The sequence below is a fragment of the Spermophilus citellus genome (genome assembly GCF_964194105.1).
Source record: "Spermophilus citellus genome assembly, chromosome: 15".
In the NCBI taxonomy this organism is placed as follows: Eukaryota; Metazoa; Chordata; class Mammalia; order Rodentia; family Sciuridae; genus Spermophilus; species Spermophilus citellus.
Window position 1 is genome coordinate 91831024 of NC_138195.1, and position 25451 is coordinate 91856474.

Genomic DNA, 25451 nt, shown 5'->3' on the forward strand with positions numbered 1-25451 from the left:
TTTATAAAACAGACCCCAATGAAATAAAAGTTGGGTGACTTTAATACTTCACTTTCACCAAAAGATTGATGTATTTTGTTGTTTGGAAAATCTGAGTTAAATGACACTATAGGTCAAAATGAACTTAACAGAGATCTACAGAATATTCCATATAACAACCCTGCTACATTCTCTCCATTAGCACATAGAACCTTATCCCAAATCGATTACATTTCAGGCCATAAGGGCAATATTAACAAATACAAATACATTGAAATAATTCCTTGCATCTCATCATATTATAATGGAATGAAATTAGCAACCAGCATCAAGAGAAACTGCAGGAAATGTGCAAACATTCGGAGATTGAACACTCCTGTATGAGCAGTGGGTCACTGAAGAAATCGGGGGGAAATTAAGAAATTCCTAGAATCAAATGAAAATGAAAACACAACCTACCAGAATCTATGGGACACAGCAAAGGCAGTTATAGGGGGAATACTTACAGCTGTAAGTGCCTACAGTAGAAAACAGACCTCAAAGAGCTAACTTAGTGGCCTAAAAAATAAGAACAAAGAAAATTCAAAAAATCAACAGAAGGAAAAATACATACCAGAGTAGTAGTAAATGAAATAGAATAATAAAAGAATCAGTGGAAACAGAGTGGGTTTGCTTAAGAAATAGACAAAATCGATGACCCTTTAGCCAAACTAATCAAAAGAAAGACCCAAATTAATAAAGTTAGGGGTGAAAAGGGACACCATGGAAATCTAGAGGATCATTAGGGGCTATGTTGAATAATTACGTGGCATTAAGTTGGAAGGAATGGGCACAGTTTTAGCTACATCTATCCTACCACTGATGAACCAGGAGCATGTAAAGGGCCTAATGGGACACAGCCCGGGGAGTGTGTAGCAGTAACAAAAAGCTCCCAGCAAAGCAAGGCTGGGATGGGCTGGCGTCACAGCTGAGCTAACACCAATGCTCCTCAAACCACCCTACAAAGTAGAAGGGGAAGGGACTCCTCTAAAGTCATTGTGGAGCTGATACGACTTTGCTATCGATACATGCCCAGGACACATCAACTGTAGACCAATATTTTTATGTACAAAAACACAAAGAACACTTGCAAATCGAATTCAGCATCGCATTCAAAAGTCTCGTTCTAGGGGAGGAAGGTGGGTTCGATGTGTGCAAATACATCACATTTAGAACCAAGAATAAAAATCACAAGATTATCTATATAGATGCAGAATGATTCTTCAATAAGATTCAACATCATGATAAAAACCCTGAATAAGCTAGGTACAGAAGGATCACACCTATGTCAAAAGCATTTCCAGCATCATACTGAATGGGGAAAACCTGAAAGCATTTCCTCTAAAATCAGGAATGAGATAAGGGTCTTTTCACTCTCACCACTTCTACTCAACTTAGTATCAGAAACTTTATCCAGAGCTGTCAGGTAAGTAAAAGAACAGGTAAACAAAAAGGAAAGGGAAGAGTCCAAATGCCCCTGTGTGCAGATGGTAGGATTCTATATGAGAAAACCTTGGAGTCCACCAAAATTCTCTTGGAGTTTGTAAGCAAATTCAGCAAAGTAGCAGGATACAAAGTCAATACGCACAATCATCAGCTTTCTTATACAGCAACAATGAACTCAGAGAAAGGAAGCATCAAAACAATCCCCTGCACAATAGCCTCATACGTTAAAAAAAAAAAACCTACAAAGACACCTAACCAAGGAGGTAAGAGACCTCTACAGTGAAAATTATAAAACACTGAAGAAAGAATTGAAGACACCAGAAGATGGCAAGGCATCCCATGGAATGGAATGGGAGAATTAATATTGTAGATCAATTGCGTTGATCTACTGATTCAATGCAATCCTATCAAAATACCAAAGTCGGGGTTCCCAAGATGGTCGCGAATAGAGTGCATCACACCCCTTGTACAGTGCCACTGCGCGGTGAATAACGAGTTAGAACAACAAGCTACCTTGTTAGGAACTTACAGCAAAATGGGGGTGCACCGAGGTCCGGTAATTGAGTCTCATACACGAGCCAACTGTGCTACCGGAGATCTGGGCTGACTGATCCGCGTGGCCCGTCCCGCGGCTACAGATGGCGGGGAGCGGCTGAAAAGCGACCAGCAAGCAGGGAGATTGCTGCAGATTCTGTGGAATCCTGCCGCCTGAGCACTCACGGAACCCCGGGCTGAGTTCGGGATTTTAGACAGGGAAGGAAACGGGACAGTTCTATCCCCCACAACGGAAACTCCACCAAGGAAACCAGCGGCCACCATCTTGAAGAGCTGAAGTAACCACCGCCACTCTCCAACGGATTGCAACAATAAAACAGGTGTGTGTTACTCAGCTCATCTCCCATACAGCGGGAAATTCGCATAAAATCTCTCCTAGGCTCTCTGGGGGAGGGATTATCAGAGCAAGCCTGCATAAAGACGCTGGGAAAACTAGAGCCACCCGACCTTCAACTCCCCCTCACATCAGCGGGGAAAACGAAACCTGTATTGCCAGCGCGGGGGAAGGGGCAAGCGGAAAAAATCAAAACAATAGAGTGCCGGTGGGTTCTTAATAGCCACCCTCCACGTCCAACAAACGGCAGGCCCAGAGTACAGTTTGAACTGCCGAGAGGCATCACTCAGGGGAAATCTGGTCTAGCAGGAGAAACCAGGACTAGCAGGAGAAACCAGGGGACTAGAGGCCAGGCCCTCACGACTGGGCGGCTGGAGAACGCATGCCCGCCAGTGAAACTCCACCCACTGACTGGGGGGCTGGATTCCGCCCCCCGCTGGCGACCTACCACGCGACTGGGCAGCTAGAGATTGCCCGCCCACCAGCAACAGTCGGCCCATTGCCCCTGGGACTGGGTGGCTGGAGACTGCATGCCCACGGGTGACCGATCGCCCGCTGGTTGCCCGAGTGACTGGGCAGCTGGAGACCGCCTGCCCGCTGGCGACCGACTGCATGACTAGGTGGCTAGAGATCGCCCACCCACCAGCGACAGCCGGCCGTTGCCCCTGTGACTGAGCAGCTGGAAACCGCATGCCCGCCGGCCACCAATCGCCTGCTGGCGGCCTGCGCGACTGGGCAGCTGGGGACCACCCACCCGCATGCAACAGCCAACCCACTGCCCCTGCGACTGGGCAGGTAGAGATCACCTGCCCACCAGCGACAGCCGGCCCATTGCCCCTGTGACTGAGCAGCTGTAAACCGCACGCCCGCCGGCTGCCTGCTCGACTGGGCAGCCGGGGACTGCCCACCCGCCTGCGACAGCCGGCCCATTGCCCCTGCGACTGGGTGGCTAGAGATTGCCCGCCCGCTGCCCGTGCGACTAGGCGGCTGAACACCGCACACCCACCGGCGACCGATCATCCGCCCGCTGCCTGCGCGACTGGGCGGTTGGAGACTGCCTGGCCGCCAGCGTCAGGGAGCTGAAACCAACCAGAGACAGTCCAGTCCCACCCCTCCATTCGGACACCCGAGTGTCCGAATGGAGCCTGGGGCCCGCCATAGCAGAGAGGTGACGTCACTGGAGCTCAGCCGTCGGAATTCCTTCCCAGCGGAATCCACTTTAGCTAGCATACTCTACCAACACAAAGGAGAGACAACAGAGATATAAAAAACCAAAACAAGTTTATAGAAGAGAGCAGAAACACAGCAATCAAATAGAGCTGGAAATTAGCGTGAACATCATGTAAAAACAAGGGAAAAAAGGAGTACAAACAATGCAGGACAACTTAAATCTACAGGAGGACCTAGAAGCATCAGAAACAGGGATAGGGAAAGAACTCAAGGCATACCTAACTCAGATGGAAAGGAATATTAGAGAAGACATGAGACAGCAAGTCCAAGCAATAAAAGTATATTTTGAAAATGATTTAAACAAATTCAAATGGCAAAAAATGAGCTTTACCAGGAGATCTTAAAAAAAAAGTAATCCTAGAAATGCAGGAAACTATAAACCAAATTAAGAACTCAAACGAGAATATTACAAATAGACTAGATCAAGTAGAAATCAGAACATCAGATAATGAAGACAAAGTTTATCAACTTGAAAAGAATATAGTCATCACAGAAAAGATGCTTAAATCCCACAAGCAATCTATTCAAGAGATATGGGATGTCATAAAAAATCCAAATTTGAGAGTCATCGGGATAGAAGAAGGCATAGAGAAACCAAAGGAATGGACAACCTATTAAATGAAATAATTCTAGAAAACTTCCCAGAGATGAAAGATGGAATGGATTGCCAAATCCTGGAAGCCTACAGGACCCCAAACATTCAAAACCGTAATCGATCAACTCCAAGACATATAATTATGAAGATAGCCAACATACAGAACCATGAGAGAATATTAAAAGCTATGAGAGAAAGGAGGCAGATTACATTCAGGGGTAAACCAATTAGGTTAACGACTGATTTTTCATCACAGCCTTTGAAAGCGAGAAGATCCTGGAACAATGTATTTCAAATGCTGAAAAATAATGGATTCCAACCAAGAATACTGTATCCAGCAAAATTAAGCTTCAGATTTGACAGTGAAATTAAAATCTTTCACGATAAACAAAAGCTAAAAGAATTCGCAGCCAGAAAACCAGCACTGCAAAGCATTTTGAGCAAAATACTACAAGAGGAATTGAAAAATAGTGCCCAAAACTAACAGCAGGAGGTATCTCAGTAAAGGGGGAGGAAAATAACCAAAAAGTAAAAACTAACCAAACTAAAATAAATAAATAAACATGACTGGAAGTACAAATCATATTTCAATTGTAACCTTAAATGTTAATGGCCTAAACTCACCAATCAAGAGACATAGGCTAGTAACCTGGATCAAAAAAACAAATCCAACAATATGCTGCCTTCAGGAGACTCATATGATAGGAAAAGACATACACAGGCTGAAGGTAAAAGTATATCACTCACATGGCACTCGGAAGCAAGCAGGAGTGGCCATACTCATATCGAATAAAATCAACTTCAAACCTAAGTTAATCAAAAGGGATGAAGAAAGACACTATACACTGTTAAAAGGAACCATCCACCAACAAGACACAACAATTATCAATTTGTATGCACCAAACAATGGAGCTGCAACGTTCATAAAACAAACTCTCTTCAAGTTCAAGAGTCAAATAGACCACAACACAATAATTATGGGTGACTTCAACACACTGCTCTCACCATTAGACAGATCCTCTAGACAAAAGCTGAATAAAGAAACTATTGAACTCAATAGCACAATCAATAACCTAGACTTAACCGACATATATAGAATATATCAACCATCATCAAGTGGATACACGTTCTTCTCAGCAGCACATGGATCCTACTCAGACCATATATTATGCCATAGGGCGACTCTTAGTAAATATAAAGGTGTGGAGATAATACCATGCACCATATCTGATCATAATGGAATGAAACTGGAAATCAATGATAAAAGAAGGAAAAATCCTACATCACATGGAAAATGAACAATATGTTACTGAATGATCAATGGGTTACAGAAAACATAAAGGAGGAGATAAAAAAATTCATAGAGACAAATGACAATACAGACACAATGAAAGCAGTTTTAAAAGGGAAATTCATTTCTTGGAGTTATTGCCTCAAAAAAAAAAAACCAACAAATAAATGAACTCACACTACACCTCAAAACCCTAGAAAAGGAAGAGCAAAACAACAGCAAATGTAGTAGAAGACAAGAAATAATTAAAATTAGAGCAGAAATCAATGAAGTTGAAACCAAAAAAAAAACCATTGAAAAAACTAAAAGTTGGTTCTTTGAAAAAATAAGATTGACAGGCCCTTAGCCATGCTAACGAAGAGAAGAAGAGAGAGAACTCAAATTACTAACATACGGGATGAAAAAGGCAATATCACAACAGACACTACAGAAATACAGAAGATAATTAGAAAGTGTTTCTAAACCCTATATTCCACTAAAATAGAAGATAGTGAAGATATCGATAAATTTCTTAAGTCATACGATCTGCCCAGATTGAGTCAGGAATACACACACAATTTGAACAGACCAATAACAAAGGAAGAAATTGAAGAAGCCATCAAAAGACTACCAACCAAAAAAAGCCCTGGACCGGATGGGTATACAGCGGAGTTTTACAAAACCTTTAAAGAAGAATTAATACCAATACTTTTCAAGCTATTTCAAGAAATAGAATGAATTTGGAAGAGCTCCTTCTTTTTCTATGAGGCCAACATCACCCTGATCCCGAAACCAGACAAAGACACTTCAAAGAAAGAAAACTACAGACCAATATCTCTAATGAACTGGGATGCAAAAATTCTCAATAAAATCCTGGCGAATAGAATACAAAAGCATATCAAAAAAATTGTGCACCATGATCAAGTAGGATTCATCCCTGGGATGCAAGGATGGTTCAATATACGGAAATCAATAAATACTATTCACCACATCAATAGACTTAAAGACAAGAACCATATGATCATCTCGATAGATGCAGAAAAAACATTTGACAAAGTACAGCATCCCTTTATGTTCAAAACACTAGAAAAACTAGGGAATAACAGCAACTTGCCTCAACATGGTAAAAGCTATATATGCTAAACCTCAGGCTACCATCATCCTAAATGGAGAAAAACTGAAGGCATTCCCTCTAAAATCTGGAACAAGACAGGGATGCCCTCTATCACCACTTCTATTCAATTTAGTTCTTGAAGTACTAGCCAGAGCAATTAGACAGACAAAAGAAATTAAAGGCATAAAAATAGGAAAAGAAGAACTTAAATTATCGCTATTTGCGGATGACATGATAATATATTTAACAGATCCAAAAGGGTCTACAAAGAAACTGCTAGAGTTAATAAATGAATTCAGCAAAGTGGCAGGATATAAAATCAACACACATAAATCAAAGGCATTCCTGTATATCAGCAACAAAACTTCTGAAATGGAAATGAGGAAAACCACTCCATTCACAATATCCTCAAAGAAAATAAAATACTTGGGAATCAACCTAACAAAAGAGGTGAAAGATTTATACAATGAAAACTACAGAACCCTAAAGAGAGAGATAGAAGAAGATCTTAGAAGATGGAAAAATGTACCCTGTTCATGGATAGGCAGAACTAACATCATCAAAATGGCGATACTACCCAAAGTTCTCTACAGGTTTAATGCGATGCCAATTAAAATCCCAACGGCATTTCTTGTAGAAATAGATAAAGCAATCATGAAATTCATATGGAAAAACAAAAGACCCAGAATAGCAAAAGCAATTCTAAGCAGGAAGTGTGAATCCGGAGGTATAGCGATACCAGAGTTCAAACTGTACTACAAAGCAATAGTAACAAAAACAGCGTGGTACTGGTACCAAAACAGGCAGGTGGACCAATGGTACAGAATACAGGACACAGAAACCAATCCACAAAATTACAACTTTCTTATATTTGATAAAGGGGCTAAAAGCATGCAGTGGAGGAAGGATAGCATCTTCAACAAATGGTGCTGGGAAAATTGGAAATCCATATGCAACAAAATGAAACTGAATCCCTTTCTCTCGCCATGCACAAAAGTTAACTCAAAATGGATCAAGGAGCTAGATATCAAATCAGAGACACTGCGTCTGATAGAAGAAAAAGTTGGCTCCGATCTACATACTGTGGGGTCGGGCTCCAAATTCCTTAATAGGATGCCCGTAGCCCAAGAGTTAATAACAAGAATAAATAAATGGGAGTTACTTAAACTAAAGTTTTTTCTCAGCAAGAGAAACAATAAGAGAGGTAAATAGAGAGCCTACATCCTGGGAACAAATTTTTACCCCTCACACTTCAGATAGAGCCCTAATATCCAGAATATACAAAGAACTCAAAAAATTAATAAGATAACAAATAACCCAATCAACAAATGGGCCAAGGACCTGAACAGACACTTCACAGAGGAGGACATACAATCAATCAACAAGTACATGAAAAAATGCTCACCATCTCTAGCAGTCAGAGAAATGCAAATCAAAACCACCCTACGATAACATCTCACTCTAGTAAGATTGGCAGCCATTATGAAGTCAAACAACAATAAATGTTGGCGAGGATGTGGGGAAAAGGGTACACTTGTTCATTGTTGGTGGGACTGCAAATTGGTAAGGCCAATTTGAAAAGCAGTATGGAGATACCTGGGAAAGCTGGGAATGGAGCCACCATTTGACCCAGCTATCGCCCTCCTCAGACTATTCCCTGAGGATCTTAAAAGAGCATACTATAGGGATACTGCCACATCAATGATTATAGCGGCAGAATTCACAATAGCTAGACTGTGGAACCAGCCTAGATGCCCTTCAATAGATGAATGGATTAAAAAATGTGGCATGTATACACAATGGAGTACTACACAGCAATAAAAATGACAAAATCATGGAATTTGCAGGGAAATGGATGGCCTTTGAGCAGATTATGCTAAGCGAAGCTACCCAATCCTTAAAAAACAAATGCCAAATGTCTTCTTTGATATAAAGAGAGCAACTAAGAACAGAACAGGGAGGAAGAGCACGAGGAAAAGATTAAATTAAACAAAGACGAGTGGGGGGAGAGAAAGGGAGAGAGAAGGGAAAGCATATGGAAATGGTAGGAGACCCTCAATGTTACACAAAATTACATAGAAGAGGATGTGAGGGGAAAGGGGGGGCGGAAACAAGGGAGAGAATTGAACAACAGCAGATGAGGTAGAGAGGGATGATGGGAGGGGAGGGGGGATAGTAGGGGATAGGAAAGGTAGCAGAATACAACAGTCACTAATATGCCATTATGTAAAAATGTGAGTGTGTAACCGATGTGATTCTGCAATTTGTATTTGGGGTAAAAATGGGAGTTCATAACCCAATTGAGTCAAATGTATGAAAGATGGTATATCATGAGCTTTGTAATGTTTTGAACAACCAATAAAAAATATTAAAAAAAGAAAAAATCAATTATATAAAGAAAAAAAATACCAAAGTCATTCTTTATATAAAAACAGCAAAAATAATCTAAAAGAAATTCCTAAATCTCTATGGAAGCACGAGAGAACCTGAGTCTCCAAAGTCATCCTAAGCAAATGCTGGTGGCAACATAGTGCCCAATTTCAAATTATAGTGAGCCACTGTAGCAAAACCAGCATGGTATTAGCATAGAAATAGACATGTAGTCCAATGGAATGGAATAAAGAACCCAGGAACACACCCAATACATCTACAACTCCGGGATTCTCCACAAAGAAGTCAAAAACATGTGAGAGAAAAACAGCCCCTTCAGTGTCCACCTTAGAAGATTGAAACCAGATTCCTTTCACCCTGTAAGAAAACCAACTGAAAACATTGATCAAAGACCTAAATGTAAGATCTAAGTCTTTGAAATTATTAGAGGAAAACATAGGAGAAACACTTCATGATACAGGCACAGGCAACAATGTCCTGAACAGGCTCTAATAGCTTAGGAAATAATAGCAGGAACGGACAAAGGAATTGTGTAAATTAAAAAGTGAACGGCAATCAATAGAATGAGGGGACAACCCACAGAATGGGAGAAAATCTATGCCAGCTATTCATCTGACAGGATTAATATGCAGAATATATAATTGAACTCAAAAAATTCAACAAAACAGCAATCCAATTAACAAACAGGCAAGAGTTTAAAGAGACATTTTTCAAAACAGGTATAAACAGCAATAAATATGTGAATAAAATGCTCCACATTTTCAGCCACAGGGAAATGCATGTCTAGTTACATTGAGATTCTATCTTACCCTAGTCAGAATAGCTATTATCAAGAACACAAAAAGATTAAAAATGCAGAAATAGGAGTCCTATACACCATTGCAGGGAATACTAATTAGCACCGCCACTGTGGAAAATAGTATGGAGGTTCTTCACAAAACAAAAACGAAACTGCCTTGCCACACAGCTACCCCGCTCCTGGTTATATATCTGAAGGAACCAAACGCAGCACCACCACAAGGACACCTGCACTTCCGTGTTCACTGCAGCACTGTTCATGCCAGCCAGGTTCCGGAACTGGCCTAGATGCCCATTAGCAGATGAATGGAGAGAGAGAAAATACGGTGTATCCACACCACGGAGTATTGTTCAGCCGTAAGGAGAAGGACACCATGTCATTTGCAGGAAAATGTTAAACAAAATCAGTCAGACTCAGACAAGTAGCACATACTTTCTCTTATATGTGAAACTAAGGAAGGAAGGAATAAAAGGACCCCATGGAAGAAGAAGAGGGCTTATTAGGTGAGGACCAGGGGAGGAGGGAAGAGGTGAGGAGGGGAGATGGATCATACACATGTGTGAAACTGTCACAGGGAAACCCATTGTCTTGTGCAATTGATAAGCACTAATAATTATAATAAAATGACTTTAAAACAGTTGAGTTGAATATCCCATAATACTTATCACCACTAAAATGATCTTTCTCCAGCCCTAGAGCTCAATTGGAAAATGCAACAATAGGGCACATCGGGCTAAGAAAGAGCCACTGCACAAGGGATAGATTTACAAGTAACATTTCTACATTAGACTTCATTAAAGGAAATACTAACAGGCTCGAGCATACAGAGCCAATTCCTTAGCTAGGGATGAAGCCCTGTATGGCCTCCGAGCATGGGCTGTATATCTGTTCAACCAGGCTGCATTCACTAGTTCCACAGGATGTGCAGTTCCCTTGTCGGCAGGGAGTAGTTGATGACTGACCATTCTTCAGGTTGACCCGAGGACCGAGTTAGGAAGCTGTCTGCCCATTTACTCTAAGGAGTAAGTGCCAGTTGCTTGGCTGCTCTGAAGCTGATGGATGGGTGGACTTACCTTCCAGAAGCACCATAAACTACTAACAAACCTTGGGTAATGAACTAAGGCTACAAATCCAGCTCCTTTCCTGTAGCAGAAAACTAGGAGCAGGATATCAGTGTTTATTACAAAAAATGAATGTGCACACTCATAAAATTAAAGGGCTTTAGGGATTAAATAACTCATTACTAAATGATACGAGTTTTGCTGCTAAGTATGACAAAGTATCTAGTCTTGGCAGTAAAGATAATGTCAGCTTTTCATTGCAGCTGGAGGAAAAGTGAGGTAATATTACATAATGTATCATAATATATTTGGATTTATCATAAAATGGAAGATAATTAGGTTGGCTATTCATTCAGGTTTGTTGGGACATCCTCTATTTATGCTGATGGGCATTTTTAATTATTAATCATCGTCTTAGATGTATTCCTTGCTTTAAAGGAAAAAGGACATGGTCACCATAGCTACAAAAGCCCAAGCAGCTGGATGCTGATAGAAAGCTCTGACTCTGGATCTGGGGATGGCACAGGCTGCCATTTGCTCCTTCTCACCACGGCCAGGACATGGTCTAAAGAAGCAGAAAACAGGTTGTGTGCAAAGGTGGTGCCTGGGCAAGATGCTGGCTTCCTGCCAGTCCTAATGGGACATGATGCCATGGAAGAGGGAGCAGTTTTGGTCGGAAAGATGGCCCTTATTTTTCAGATGTGAGGCGTGGAGAAGAACCTGGGACAGGAAGCCCCTGCTGCACATGCTGTGACCTGGTAGAAGGTCATGTCCCCTCTGGTGTCACTTTTCATGCTGCTTTCACAAAGCCTGAACCTGGGCTTTCCTGGGGCAGCCCAGTCCAGCCCCCGGGCTTGTGGCAGGGAGCTGAGAAAGGGCTCCAGGCCACTCATGCTGATAAATATTTCTTTAGATGTGTTTTCATTTTAAACAAGGAAACCTCACTCCTCTGCCTTCTCAACTCCCAGACACTGAGAAAAGTCCAGGGACACTGTTAGATAGTTTGGTCCAACACATTCTGTTCATGTTCTAGCCACAGCGACATTTCAGATGTTTTAGACATTTGCAAATGGACATTTTAAAATCCTTGACCATCATTCTAAGGAATTCTCAACTCCTGTCAGCCTCCATCTGATAAGAACTAACACGACCTGTCACCAGAGATCTCTACAGGAAGACTGGATGTCATCAGGAGAAAACACCACATAGGGTCTGCATGGTGTCAGCGCATCTCACCGTATGTGCTCAGCTATCTTTGGCTGAGAGAAAGAGAGATACAGACAGACAGACTGGAGGGGGTAAAGAAAAAAAAACTGGGATTATGGGTAAAGAACAGAAGAATAGAAATGTTGTGAGCCATACCAGTGCAGGCATTATAGAACTAACCCAAGCTGAGTGGGGAGAGGGTCTTCCATATCTAGTAATATGCAGGCTGGTTATCGTGACCCACTGTGGAAAATAGTATGGAAACTCTGAAAACCATGCAATTGTTGGATAAGATATACATTTTAATTTTTTTAAAAGCATCAATAGCTACAAGATGGCCAGAGCACATAGTGTTATCAGGTCAAAACCTAAGCAGAAGTGGCAGCCAGTGGAGGTAAGTGAACATGGAAGCTGGAGGCATCTGTCAAATTGGGAAACTGAGTTTTGGTTTTTGATACCTTTTCACAATGAGGAATGTGGGAATCAAGGTCAGGACCTTTGAGCAGATACCAAGGGCCTGGTTTATGGACATCATTGTCTCCTGACCCTTCTCCAATAAAGCTAGGCTCTGCCAGCAACCTCAGCTTAGGAGTTTCCTAGAAGTAAATGAATCCTACTGTGTATCCCAGGGACTGCAAGGAGTTACTCCAGGTCTACGTGTGATGGGGAAGAGCCACGTCCTCACTCTGTGTCACATGTCTTGGAAGTTTCCAGACAGACACCAACCTGGAGTGAACAGGTGGATTTTTCAGTGAGTAATGGCTGAAGGATCACAAAGGCAGGGCTTTTCCAAAGCCTGCTTGAAAGGGAATCTTGAAGACTTCACTTCTGTGGGCATGCACAGCTGGTGGGAGAAAGACTTTCCTGAGGACTGCCACCCACAAGTCGTGTGATCAGGGAGAAGTGGCTTCCCTGATTACACGACGTGGGTGGCAGTCCCTGTTTGGCACACGCACAGGTGGGCTACTTAAAGGCAGGAATAAAAAGCCACAAATAAGTGAATCCATGGGGCTCCATGGACACCGGGAGAGCATGTGCGGAATGCTGATTGCTGCTATTGACTGCTTCATCGGGTCCTCAAATAAGTCCATGGGCCAGGAAGTAGAGGAGGGGCCACTGCCTTGCACCCACTTAACCCTGGCAGGTTAGCAAGACACATGGACAAACAGAACCCTGGACAGCCAAGCAAGTCAGCAGGAGAGACTGCATGTGGGCCCTCCCCGCTCTGCAAGCATGGAAGGAATGGGAGGGTTCCCAAGGAGCCATTAATATGTGGAATATTCAAAACTGGAGCTCTTCTGTGCCAAATGCAAAATAGAATTACAACAAATTACATCATCTATTAAGAAAGAAACTCATACCTCAGGGAGCCAACTCGACCTCTCAATGGAAGCAAAAAAAAAAAAAAAAGTCAAAGGATAGTAACAGATAATGCATAGAGCAGATCCCTGAGAGTGGGTGTGGGAGCTGGTCTAGCTTGTGACAGCGGATTCCCTGCTCCTGTGCAGTGATGTCACCTTAATAGCTTGTAATTGACTCTGCGGGGATGGGTGGGGGTTATATGAAAGAGAAACCTGCTATATGTCAGGATTTTTTTTTTTTTTTTTGGTACTGGGGATTGAACTCAGGGGTGCTTTACCATTAAGCTACATCCCCAGCCTTTTTATTTAATTTTTAATTTTGAGACAGGGTATTGCTATGTTTTTGATGGTCTCACTAATTTGCTGAGGCTGGCCTTGAACTTGAGATCTTCCTGCCTCATCCTCCTGAGTCACTGGATTACAGATGTACACCACTGTGCCCAGCACTGCATTTTATTATTATTTTTTATTTTCTTAAGTGCCAGTTTACCAGTACACCATTGGCTACTAGACATACAGGAAGTGGTTTGAATACCAGTAACCAAAGAAACACAAAAAGAATCGAGGTCTAGACAAGATGGAATAAGAATAGTCCATCCTATTCTTCCTGTTAATTACAACAGAAAAGTCTGGACAGAATTCACAAGGCAGCTAACGGAAGACTCTGAAAGCTGAGAAAGAAAGTAGACTGGCCAGTGGCCCCAGGACTAAAGGAACCAGCCGGTGGTGAGTCCCTGTGAGTGTGCCGGTGTCCTCCTCAAGATACGTAACAGGAAAAAACACATAAGCACACACGACCTGGAAATAACTAAGAAACACCAAGAAACAAAAATGAACCCAATAAACCTGCCCTCTCAAGCGAAAAGTGTGATGGATGGGAAAAGACCTACTCTGAGAACACTGAGGGTATATTAGTACCAGATAAAGGAGGTTTTAGAACAAACACAACCAAAGAGGGACAATTCATAATGACAAAAGGGACCTTACGGTTCCCCAAGAAGACACAACAGTCCTAATGATGTGTACCCAAACCAGGAGGACGTCAACACACTTGAAGCAAAAACTGATGGACCGAAAGGAGACCCAATTATAGCCAGACCCGTCAACACTCGTTTCAGTACCCGATTGGACGACTACACAGGAAGGAAACGGAGTGGTGTGTGTATCTATCACACTGGAAAGGCTTAGAAAGGCTGATATTTGGTACTAGCATCCTGTTAGGAAGACAAAATCAATGTGGGAATATAAACATATATAACAGTTCCGAAAATCATTAAACTACGAGGCTTTAAATGACCAGTCCTTTCCCCTAATATTTCACTTTTAAGACTCTCCTAAGGGAATAAAGAAGTCCAAAATTTTATCTACCTAGACTTTCATAACAGAGCTGCTCATAAGAACAAAAACTAGAGATATCCAAATATGCCCACTAATGGCAAGTCCTTAAAAAACCTTATTTTGGGTTCTGGGGATGAACCCTGGGGTGCTCTAACAGTGAGCTATATCCTTTTTATTATTATTATTATTATTGTTATTTTAAAATTTGAGACAGGGTCTCACTAAGTTGCTGAGACTGGCCTTGAACTTATGATCCTCCTGCCTCAGCCTCCTGATTCACTGGGTTTACAGGTGTGTCCTACCACACCAGGCTTCAGAAACTATTCTATAGTCCAAAAGAATGCTATTGCTAAAATGACATTTTGTAGGGTTAATAATGCCATGATAAGTGGGAATGATTTCAAGGCAAAAATGCAGGAGATAAAGCTGGTATAGAGCATAGAGCTTATTTTAAAAACAGTATATAAAAATTACTAGAAGAAAAATAACAAAAGCAATAAAAATTTACCAACGATCTCTGTTTTTCATTTGCTGTGTTTTCCCCTTCTCAAGTGTCCTATCATGAAGTGCCACATTCACACTCAAAACAAACCATTACTTTCAAAACCGGCAAAAAAATGAGAAGATATGCACAAAATAGACAACCTACTTCTAGAAAAGAGAGACTCAATAGGTGATGAAATTCTTGTATTTAATTTTGAAGATAAAAAAATGTAAGAAAGTGTGACCTTTATTATTCTAAGAGTGACCATCTGCCTTGGATTGCTGTCTCTGTTTTATCGTCCAGGCTACCTAGTAGTAGTGCCCTCTGCCATTCTCAAATGTGTCATGGGTTAAAGGACAAGTTGCAGGAACACTTTTCCTATTCTGAATATTTTAAAACATTACTCCTAGTAAATTAAAATACATCGTACCCTGACTATCTTCTAGGCACTGTGTCAAACGCTTCATGCCAATCATCTCATTTAACCGTCTGAATAGCTGAATCATCTCCATTTTATAGAGGTGACAAGAGGTCGAGCAGTTTGCCCAAGTTCCCACAGTGGCAAGCAGCAAAGTCTGGATTTGCACTGCGACCCCACAGGAGCGGTGGCTTACCTGGGTCTGCCTGAGCACTGGGTTGGCCGGCAGGGGCCTGGCTGGGCCGCTGGGCGGCCTCGGGGCCTGCTGGAGGGGCGGTAGCACCCGCCGCGGTGACTGTGGCTGAGGGACAGCCAGGGCGTTGAGGGGCCTGCTGATGTCCACATTCTGCCCCTGTGGCCATCTCCTGTCCTGCCAGGTCAGAGCAAAGAGCCATGAGGCAGAGAGTTCAAGGATGTCAGTGATTCCCTAAGGGACGCAGCCGGCTCCTCTGCTGCAGCTGCAGGCGGGGATCCAGGGCACCCCGAGAAGGAGTACCTTGAGTGACCGACACTTCCAATCCCGACGGCCCACACCCACCTGCCCATCTGCAGTGGAGGAATCCATGTTTTATTCAGATTCTTAAAAACTGTTTTGATTAGTCAGTGAGGGCAGGCCCCTGGGCAAGTGAGAGGGAGACCCTGGACCCTGCCTCTGTGGGAGCAGACCAAGGAGGCAGGAAGGGGGACAGCCTAGCCTGACCAGGCTCAAGGCACCCCAGAAACAGAAAACTAACCTGGAGGGGGGCCTGGCCCTGGGAAGCCACGCTAGGGGCTGCTCCGGACCTTGGCCCAGGTTCCCCGACCAGGCCCAGCGCCTTGTACTGCAGGCCCCACCCTTCCCTGCCAATTCCTCGCTCCCTTCCTCTCTTTTAAAAAACAGCTTTCTTGAGGGCAGTGCTATGCGCTTGCTGCACACAGTCAATGTGCAGATTTGGTAGTTGCTGACCTACCTACACCCATGAAGCCGTCAGGACAGGCACAGTAATGGACCAGTCACCCCAGGGGCATCCCTGTCATTCTCGCCTCCCCCACCTCCACCTCCTGCTCCCTGGCCACTACAGATCTGTGCTCTGTCCCCGTGAGTCAGCCTGCATTTCCTAGAGTTACATATGCATACAAACGGGGTCTTTTGTTTGGTTCTTCACTCAGAATTATTGAGACTCATCCACAATATTGTGGACATCAGTGTTGAGTCCTTCTAAATACCAAGCAGTGTTCTGCTCTGTAAATATATCACAGCTTGTTCATCATTTTCCCCATTGATAGACACTGTCAAGTTTGGGGCTCTTTGAAGCAAAGCTGTGTTTTTGGCTTTCCTAGAGCAAGCCATTCTTGCTCACCACCCCAGGTTTGAAATGAACGAAGAATGAGGAACCCCAATGAAACCTCACTCTACTTTCTGGATCAAGGGAGAGGGAACTAAAACAGTTTATTTCCTGCTAAGTACAAGATGATGATTTTTTAAAAAATCATTTCTCATTTCTTGACATCGGTCTTGTCACTGTTATAATTTGAATTCTTTCATTGGATGAATTCAACATTCAATAATTCTTACAGATACATCAGAACCACTTGGTGAGAGGGCTGGGGTTGTGGCTCAGCGGTATAGCACTTGCCTCACATGTGTGAGGCACTGGGATCCATCCTCAGTGACATAAAAATAAATAAATAAAGATACTGTGTTTGTCTACAACAAAAAAAGATTTAAAAAAAAACACTTGGTAGAAAAAAAAAACAAGTATGAGAATGAACTCGAGTAATGATTCACGGGGAAGCAGGAGACGAAGCGACAGGAGGGACCAGGAGGTGCTCTGGCCTCAGGCTCTCTCTTTGAAAGAATGGGGCAGACTGGCTTCCCCAGCTCTGGGCTTGAGCAGAAGGGGCACAGCTGGGGCTGAGTGAAGCTCACAGAATATTCCAGGAGTCACAGCAGCCACAGAAGCTCCCCCAAACCCAGCTGGTGGCCTCTGGAAACAGCAGGAAGGTCCCGGTGACAGGAGCCAGCTTGGGCCAGCCTGGGACTAGAGGGGTCAGGGCTTACGGTACCCCACACACCACATCACATCTCCGCAGGGGCCAGGGGGGCTTCCACGGAGGCACTGTGGGCCTCCTTCCAGGCCTCCCAGCCGGCCAGCCCTCATTGACCCGAGTGAGCCGGCTGTTTCCCGGAAGCAGCTAGGATCCCCTCCCAAATCCATCTTGTGTTGCAAGCTGCATGTCTATGAGCCCAGTGAGTCCCCATGTTCGTCTAACACTCACCTTTGGTATGTTGGAGTGCGGTGGCCTGCTTGATGGGCCTTTCCCAAGGTGGGCGAGATGAGCCTGCGTGGGCTGGGAGCGGCTGGGTGGCCGGGAGGGTCGCACACACCTGCAAGGCAATCCGACTTGCTAGCCACAGCCATTTCTTTTCTCCTTGGTGTTTATAGTGACACTCAGAATATCACTCACTTATTTCAACTGACTATGGCAAACTTGCAAAGGAAGAATTATCTAATGCTTTTATCAGATTTAAAAAAAATATTGACCTTCTTTCCCCCAGAGCCACCCTTCTGTCAAATTAGTTCTTGCTCCCCGTAGACACAGCTATGGGGTAGCCCAGGGTGTTTGGAAAGAAGCTGGAGCCATAGCAATGATGGCTTTGAATGTGCTGGGACTCCAAGCCACCCCCTCTGAGGAGAACACGCAGGGTCCCCAGGTGGTGCACAGCTTACGAACACCAGGGTGGAGAAAACACCCGCACCCTGCATGGGCACCCTGCGCAGCCCCACAGCGAGCAGCCAGGTCAGAAGCTGCCCCCGGTCTTCCTGTGCAGAAAGCCTGGCCCTCTCTTTTCTAAGGACGACTTGGGAGAAGCGGCTGGCCCTGCGTCCCTTCAACCATCACCTCGCCCCCGAGGACCTTGCTAGCCACAGCCACAGTACGAGGCCCAGCGTACCTCAGCTTCTCGAAGGTGGTTTTTTTGTTCATAAACAGCAGTCGTATCAAGGTCCTCCTTTTGAGATAAACCCCAAACCCAGCAGCGAGAAGACACAGCACGGTCACCAGGGTCCCTATGGTCAAGCCTCGGTTATCTGAAACACAACACACTGGGCTCCAGAGGGCGGCAGTCAGAGTGAAATGTGGGAGGTATCAAATGGTGACATTTACGGCAGAACGGACTTTGAAGGGACAAACGGAATGGAGGTGAGCGATCCCTGAGTGATGGACCAATAAATTAGCTTTACTCCAAAGGTCATAGTTGAGGTTCAACCCACGCAGCTGCCGTTCATTTGTGATGCTTGCTAAATGGGAACATGAGGGATCAGTGGGACAGGGCAGGGCCACGTGGCCTCCCATTCAGGGCAGTGGCACAGAGAAGGGTAGGACCACAGAAGGAAATGGGACCTGCCACTCGAGTCCCAGCAGTCGGAAGTCCCAGGCTGTGATGGCTGTGGCCTGGTCACACAGCTGCCCTCCTGGGCTCCTCCTCCCAGGGCTCAGTGTTGCAGGCTGCTTTATCTTTTCTTATATTATTTTTAGAATGAGACTTATTTCTGAACATCTCAAATTAGTGAAAAGAGAAACAGAAAAATCATAGCTTAAATGAAACGCCCTGGGTCTCGTTTGGCCACATTAGGGACTTAGAAATGCAGCTTTTTGTTGGAGACCCCCTTTCTCTGAGAGGGGGCTGTTTGTTTTCTCTATGGAGACATCACCTTGTGTATGTAGGTCAAGGGTGGGAAGGGAGGGAGCACTGAACCCAGGTTGGTCTTTGACGGCAGCTGTAGTCGGAAGCCTTCTGGGGACACGGAAAATGTGCAGATTTAGAGATTTACTCCCAGTCTTCCCTGGTCCGTGAATGGCTTGAGGGCAGGCATCACGATTCATCTGTGTGTGTTTACTACCAGCAAAGATCTGGGTGTGCTTCCCATAGTAGGTGCACAACCGGCTGCTGGTGATGACCAGGAAGGTGATTTCAATCACCAGCCTTGCTGCCTTCCACACTCAGCTGCGGGTCTGAGCACAGCAGCCCCCTCTGCCTGACATCCTGGCAGTGCTGCGACTCCATGCCCCGTCTGTGCCCTACCGTGCTGACCTCCCCTCTCCCTCAGTGCTGCCATTCTCACCCCTGCCCGCCCCAGCCAGACTCTAGGCCTCTGCACAGCCCATTCTTCCTGCCCCTGCAGATCTCTAAAGACACATGGCTCGCCCCTGTTCCTGAGCTCTGGGATTGCTCCCCTCCGATAAAGCCCTCACCTTCCCGTCAGGCTCGCCTTGTGGCACCTGCCTAACCCTCCCTAGGACCTGCACAGTGGCTGGCAGGGGGCAGGACTTGCTGAACAGTGACTGAGCCCAGGCCACCGAGCAGTGGGGACACAGTTGCTCAGACCTGCTCCCTTGGGAACGTGTTTGAGGTGAGGTGCTGAAAGTGCACCTTCTTTTACAAGATGACAGCAGAGGGGTGGGTGGGGTGGGGTCAGCTCTGCAGGGATCTCACTTTTACACTCTAAATAGGGGCAAGGGAGAGTGGGAGTCTCGTGGGTTGGACTTTTTGGAAACCCTGAGACCTGAGTACACTGGTCACGCACGTTCACGCCCAGAGACAGAGTGTGCAGAGACGCACTGCCTTCTCCAGCTCCTCTGACCACCGCCAGTTTTACTCGATCAAAGACGGTATGGGTGGCAGTGTCCTTGATGGACTACAAAATAAACCTTGCTATTTTTTTTTTTAAGTGAAAAATGCTTGCTGTCCTGCTAAGGTACTAAGTTGCAACAAGAGGCCAGTTGTCATCGAGGCCCAGAAGTCACTGAGGAAAGGGGATGCCAGGCTTGGCCCTGCTCACCCCCACTGCAATGGAGGCTCCATCAGGACAAGACCCTCTGGTCCTTTCTCTACTCGCTTGGGGCCCAGGGCTCGGGGCCCGAGGTGGACTGGAGCTCTCACAGGAGCAGTGCCGAGTCTTTAGGGGAAGGGGACCAGGCACTCTTTGCCCTGCCTGGGACACTGGCCTCCCCTCTGGGCCTGTGTGCTCTGCCTGGCCCTGCAGAGTCCTGTTGTGTCTGTTGTCAAGGAAACGATGGCAAAGCCACGGTTTCAATGCTGCCATTCACAGCAGGGTTTGGGGACACGTGACCTCCCCTCTGGCAGCACTGGTCACGGTCTAAGCATCATGGGGGGCTCAGGGTTGTGTCCAGAGGGCCAGGCAGCCTGTTCCGTCCATGCCACCTCTGGCTGCCCAGCTGCATGCTTTCTGGCCTCTTTTTTCCCAGCTTCTTTCATTTTAAAAGGGACATCCTTCCGATTTGTCCCTAACTTGCCCCCAAAAACCCAGAGAAAACAGCACCGTACGAGGAGACCATTTTGAAATTGCCCGAGGAGCCTCTATGGGGACGGACAGACTTGGATCTCAATCTTAGCTGGTTGATGTTGGGCAAGTTACTTCAACTCTCTGAGCCTCAGGTCCTGTATCTAATGGTAATCTCTGCTTCAGAGTTGTTCGAGGAGCAGGTGACATCCAGCGTGTGAAGGGCTTGGCCCGGCACCTGGACACCCCTACTCCATGTGTACAGCTGCTGCCGTTCCTGCTGCTGCCTCCATTAGGAGAAGGCTTCTGTCTGGTCAGGAGTTTAAAAGGCATAAACTTCACACCTTGTGCCCCAGTGCACAGAGGCTGGCCCTCTCGGGGCCTTCAGACCTGCAGATGAAGCTCATACCACTTGGCAGTTCACTGCGGACACTGCCTTAGCTGAGCAAAGTGTCACAGACCAGGGAACCTGCAAACCCAGCCACTCGTCAGAGCAGGGAGCTAGGAGCCTTGGATGGTCAGGTGAGAACACAGGTACACTGGGAACTGGGAGAGGCCTCAGGCTGTGCAGAGCCACTCCTGTACCCACACTGACTGCCCGTGGGCTGTCACTTCCCCCCGGGACACAGGGACCTCACTGACCTGCTTGCCGGATGGGGCCGCTGTCAGTGCTTCCTCCAAAGCCGAACTTGTCGCAGAACGGAGGCGCCCAGTGGGCCTCGCAGTGGCAGTTCTTCCTGTTGTTGCACACCTTTGGGGGCAGGGGACAGCGTTAGGGTGCCCTCTCTAGCAGGGGGCCATGCTATATGCTTGAGCCCTAGTTGAGCATCACACAAAAACAAGGGGACCGTGGCCGGCCCCCACTGGCATCTGCCCAGCCAGACGCTAGATGTCACTGTGAGATCCAGCCCCAAATAGCACAGGTGAGGCCAGCCCTGAGGCTGGGAGTGCTGCACCATCCACCCATCATCTGCTACCCAGAGGGTGGTGGGGTTAGGAAGCCTTCCCGGCTCTCTCTCCCTTACCTCTTCTTGCTCTCCCCATCTTTCTTCAATTTGGGATACTGTCACTATCAGGCTGTGATGAGAAACCCTCCAGTAGTAAGGAGGGGCCTGCTCAGGGGCCTGGAACCAGACTGCTGGGGCCTCCGAGACCCAACAACCTCCTGGCATGGTCCTCCTCCTCCAGGCAGGAGGCGCGGGAGGCCAGGTGCTCTCTGGTCCCCTTAGGCTGGAGCGCTGAGGCAGCCCTGCAGCTGGGCCCCCTTTTCCTGATGAAGGCTTTTCTCACTCTGGTAGGACTCACCATTGCTGGTTATATAACTTAGTGAACTGGTGCATGAACCAATGGAATGTGACCCTGAAGGCCAGAGGACCTCATTTCTAGGGTGATTTGGGAACACTGGAGAAAGGCCAGTCACTGAAAAGCATCTGACAACTTCGGAGTGCAAGGGACAATACAGAGTGGCTGGGGAAGCCAGGACAGAAGCACTGAGCACTCAGGTGCCTGTGGAGTGTCCAAGTTTCCCTCCACTTAAGGAAACAGACTGTAATTGCAGCTGAACTGCTGCGTGGTTTAGTCACAGAGGTGTAAGAGCAACCATCAGTAAACCATGAAGTCCCTGCATCAAAATATGGGATCCAAACACATACCAACTGATTTTAAGGCAAAATAAAATGTTTGGAGCGTGTGTCTCACGGGAGGGTCCCCTGCTTTAACTGACTTTGATGAATTCAATAGAGGTAGTCACTCTTTTGATGAAATCACCCCCAACTGCTTCAAATATGAAGCCTGACGGTCGAGATCGCCTGTGATGGTTTGGGAGACAGCTATGAAGCTAGAAGCAGTTTTAACTAGCCAGTGGCGTGGCTTGTGCTGTCTTGACTATTCCTGGAAGGTGCAGCTGCTAAGGAACCACCGGAGATTCACGTGCTGCCCTGAAGTCCCCTGCTGCAGCATGTGGACCCCTCCCATCTTGCAGCTTGTGTCAGAGAAATCACAGCCCTGACACCCTGCTTGGTGGGGCTAGCAGTGAGCCTGGTCTCATCAGGGAGGGACTGTAGCCATGCCCTTGGCACTAAGTTATGGCCAACTGGTCCAAAAAATGTGGGCCTTTCCTCTCCAGAGTGTGGATGAGGTGCCAGGGACATCACAAAGGGAGGCTTCAGTCCTCCCTGCTCGCTGCTGACCAGTCAGGTTACTGTGCACACGTCATTCCCCCCACGTACGTCTAGATCTGTCAGTAAAACGACGGGGCTGGACTAGCTCCCCTCTTATGGCCAATCAAGAGAGTTCTATTATCCAGGGAAGACACAGCCATCCTGAGTTAGGCTGCGCGTCAGCTAAATGCTGCAGCCACCAACCCAAGAGGTGAGGCAGGCATGATCCATCATGGCTGTGACTCGGCCTGATCTTAGGGAGACCCCCACGTGCCACATAGGAATCACTGGCAAGTGTCTGGAGATTTTAAAAACAGACGTCAGAACATGATCTCTGTAGAAAAGGTTTCAGGAAACCAAATGAACCACTGGCATGGCCAATCAAGATTAATATGATTCCACTGGAAATAACTGAGCCCATAAGGAAAAATAAATCTCATTTTGGACTGTTCTCTTCTCCCTTAAAGCTTCTGTGAAGTAGAACACAGCCTGTTGAGTCAGGGACCTGTCGTGAGGGGCTTCAGAGCACATGGTCACGATGATGGACCATCTTCGCTTTAATCCCTTCCTGAAAAAGTTTGGTTCAGACACATATTTGGAATGATGGGGGCAAGACGGACAGCTCTGTTTGAAATGCTAATATGAGGCACTTCACAAGCAAGGTGAGCTTTAAAATGACTTTGAAGATGACAAAATTCTCAAAATCACAGAATGCTAATTTAAAAGATAATGACCACTCAATCTGATTTTCTCTGTGAAATGAAGATGACATTTCTTGTGCGATGTAAAGGTCAAAGAAAATTAACGTCGTTAGAAGAAAATATGGAGAAGACGCTGGCTGCTCTATTTTTAAAAAGCTGTGGGTTGCAAGAGCCTTTGCGAAGAGTGACTTCCTGCTTAGCTGGGTGGCTGGTCTCGGATAGGGCAGGGCAGCCTACTTACCCCCCGGCCGTGGCATCGCATTGCACAGTCCTGAACACCGAAGACACTGGTGTTCTGACACCGCCGGTTGAGGCAGATCTGCAGGAAGAAAACACAGCAAGCACCTCAGAACTTCTGCTCCCCTCCCCGTGGCTACACACTAAAAGAACAGGCTGAGGAAGCTTGGAGAAGACTCCCCTTTCAGGTACCTGGGGGCAGTAATTGGTGCATTTGCCGCATGGACAGGCTCCCGCTGTCTAACTCCAACCTCAGCTCTTGGCAAGACCAAGTTCAATGACTTGAATTCAATACTCATGAATGTTCTTATGCTTTATGGGGTTTAAAATGGCTTTAGTGCATCCTGAAACTGTATCTGATTTTCTCATGACTTTTGTTTAGAGATGACAATGAAACCTACATATTAGAGCACTTTTTCTCCACTGAACAACACAGGAGAGGGTGAGACGGGTTAGTCCTGACCCTGGGGTCTGTGAAGACTCCAAGAATCCAGGGTCCAAGCGTCTTCAAAGAGAGATGTCTAAATGGGGGAACATTTTCAAAATTCCAACTGACAAGGAGCATCATTGTGACACAAACCATCGACAGAAACGTCTGGCAGAGGGAACCAGGCTCCGCTGTGTTTATCAAGCATGGCAGAGGCAGGAATTTGCCAAATGACACTGGACGGGTTGAGAGACACAGTGTCATCTAAGGTATGTGACCGGCTCCCGACTCCAGGGATCAGGTCCTTTCACCTCACAAGATGAACGGTGGTGTCAAAAGTGAAGGGTCTGGTGTTTGGGATGCAGAAACTTTTTAATTAGGTAGAACCTTCCTATGGGAAGAGTCCTATTTGACCCAACAGCTCAAGTAAGAGCAAGAGCTGACCCATGCAGGACTGAGGGATGGGTGACCCTGGCCAAGCAGACTGTCACATTCCAGCGATAAGAATATCATCCCAGGTGGCAGAGGACACAGGTGCTCCTGGTCAGAATTGCAGTGGTAGGTGCTGCTGGCCTCCTGACCCCGGGGCAGGGCCAACGATGCCCCCCAAGGTAAGCAGAGTCCTTGGGCTTTAGTGTCTTGGAACTCCTGCCTCTGGCTGCTAGACAGGTTTAAACTCTGGTGTCACTGTAAAATCAAGGCCAACGTGGCTAAGGAGGCAGGCAGGACACACTGCTCGCCTCCTGTACCATCCTATTGCAAGGAAACAGCCTGTGGCCACGGGAGGGCAGGCTGGGGGGCCAGGCTGCAGGCCATTCCTGCCTTCCAGCTTCTCAAGGGAAGCAGTCCACATCTGTCCTTTCCTTCTTGCGACCTCCACACTAGTGAGAGATTCCAAATCGTGCTGAAAATGTGCCTAAAAAAAGCATTTGGGAGTTGATTCATCTTTTCCCTAAAACATCTGATTAACTTCCTATCATTTAGTCTGATGAGAAAAATTTGGTTAAAAAAAAAATCAGTGG

The 25451-nt window shown here is 46.0% G+C and overlaps 1 protein-coding gene across 1 annotated transcript in view; it reads right to left on the minus strand.

Moving 5' to 3' along the window:
- The window catches only part of ADAM12 (ADAM metallopeptidase domain 12), a 330028-nt gene that overhangs the window by 18916 nt on the left and 285661 nt on the right, over positions 1–25451 (minus strand). Inside the window, exons 17-21 of the mRNA XM_081267967.1 lie at positions 24007–24084; positions 21548–21656; positions 18556–18691; positions 17880–17988; positions 15817–15990 (exon numbers count right to left, since the gene is read on the minus strand). Coding sequence (XP_081124093.1) covers positions 15817–15990; positions 17880–17988; positions 18556–18691; positions 21548–21656; positions 24007–24084 — 606 coding nt within the window. The remainder of the gene's footprint in view (positions 1–15816; positions 15991–17879; positions 17989–18555; positions 18692–21547; positions 21657–24006; positions 24085–25451) is intronic.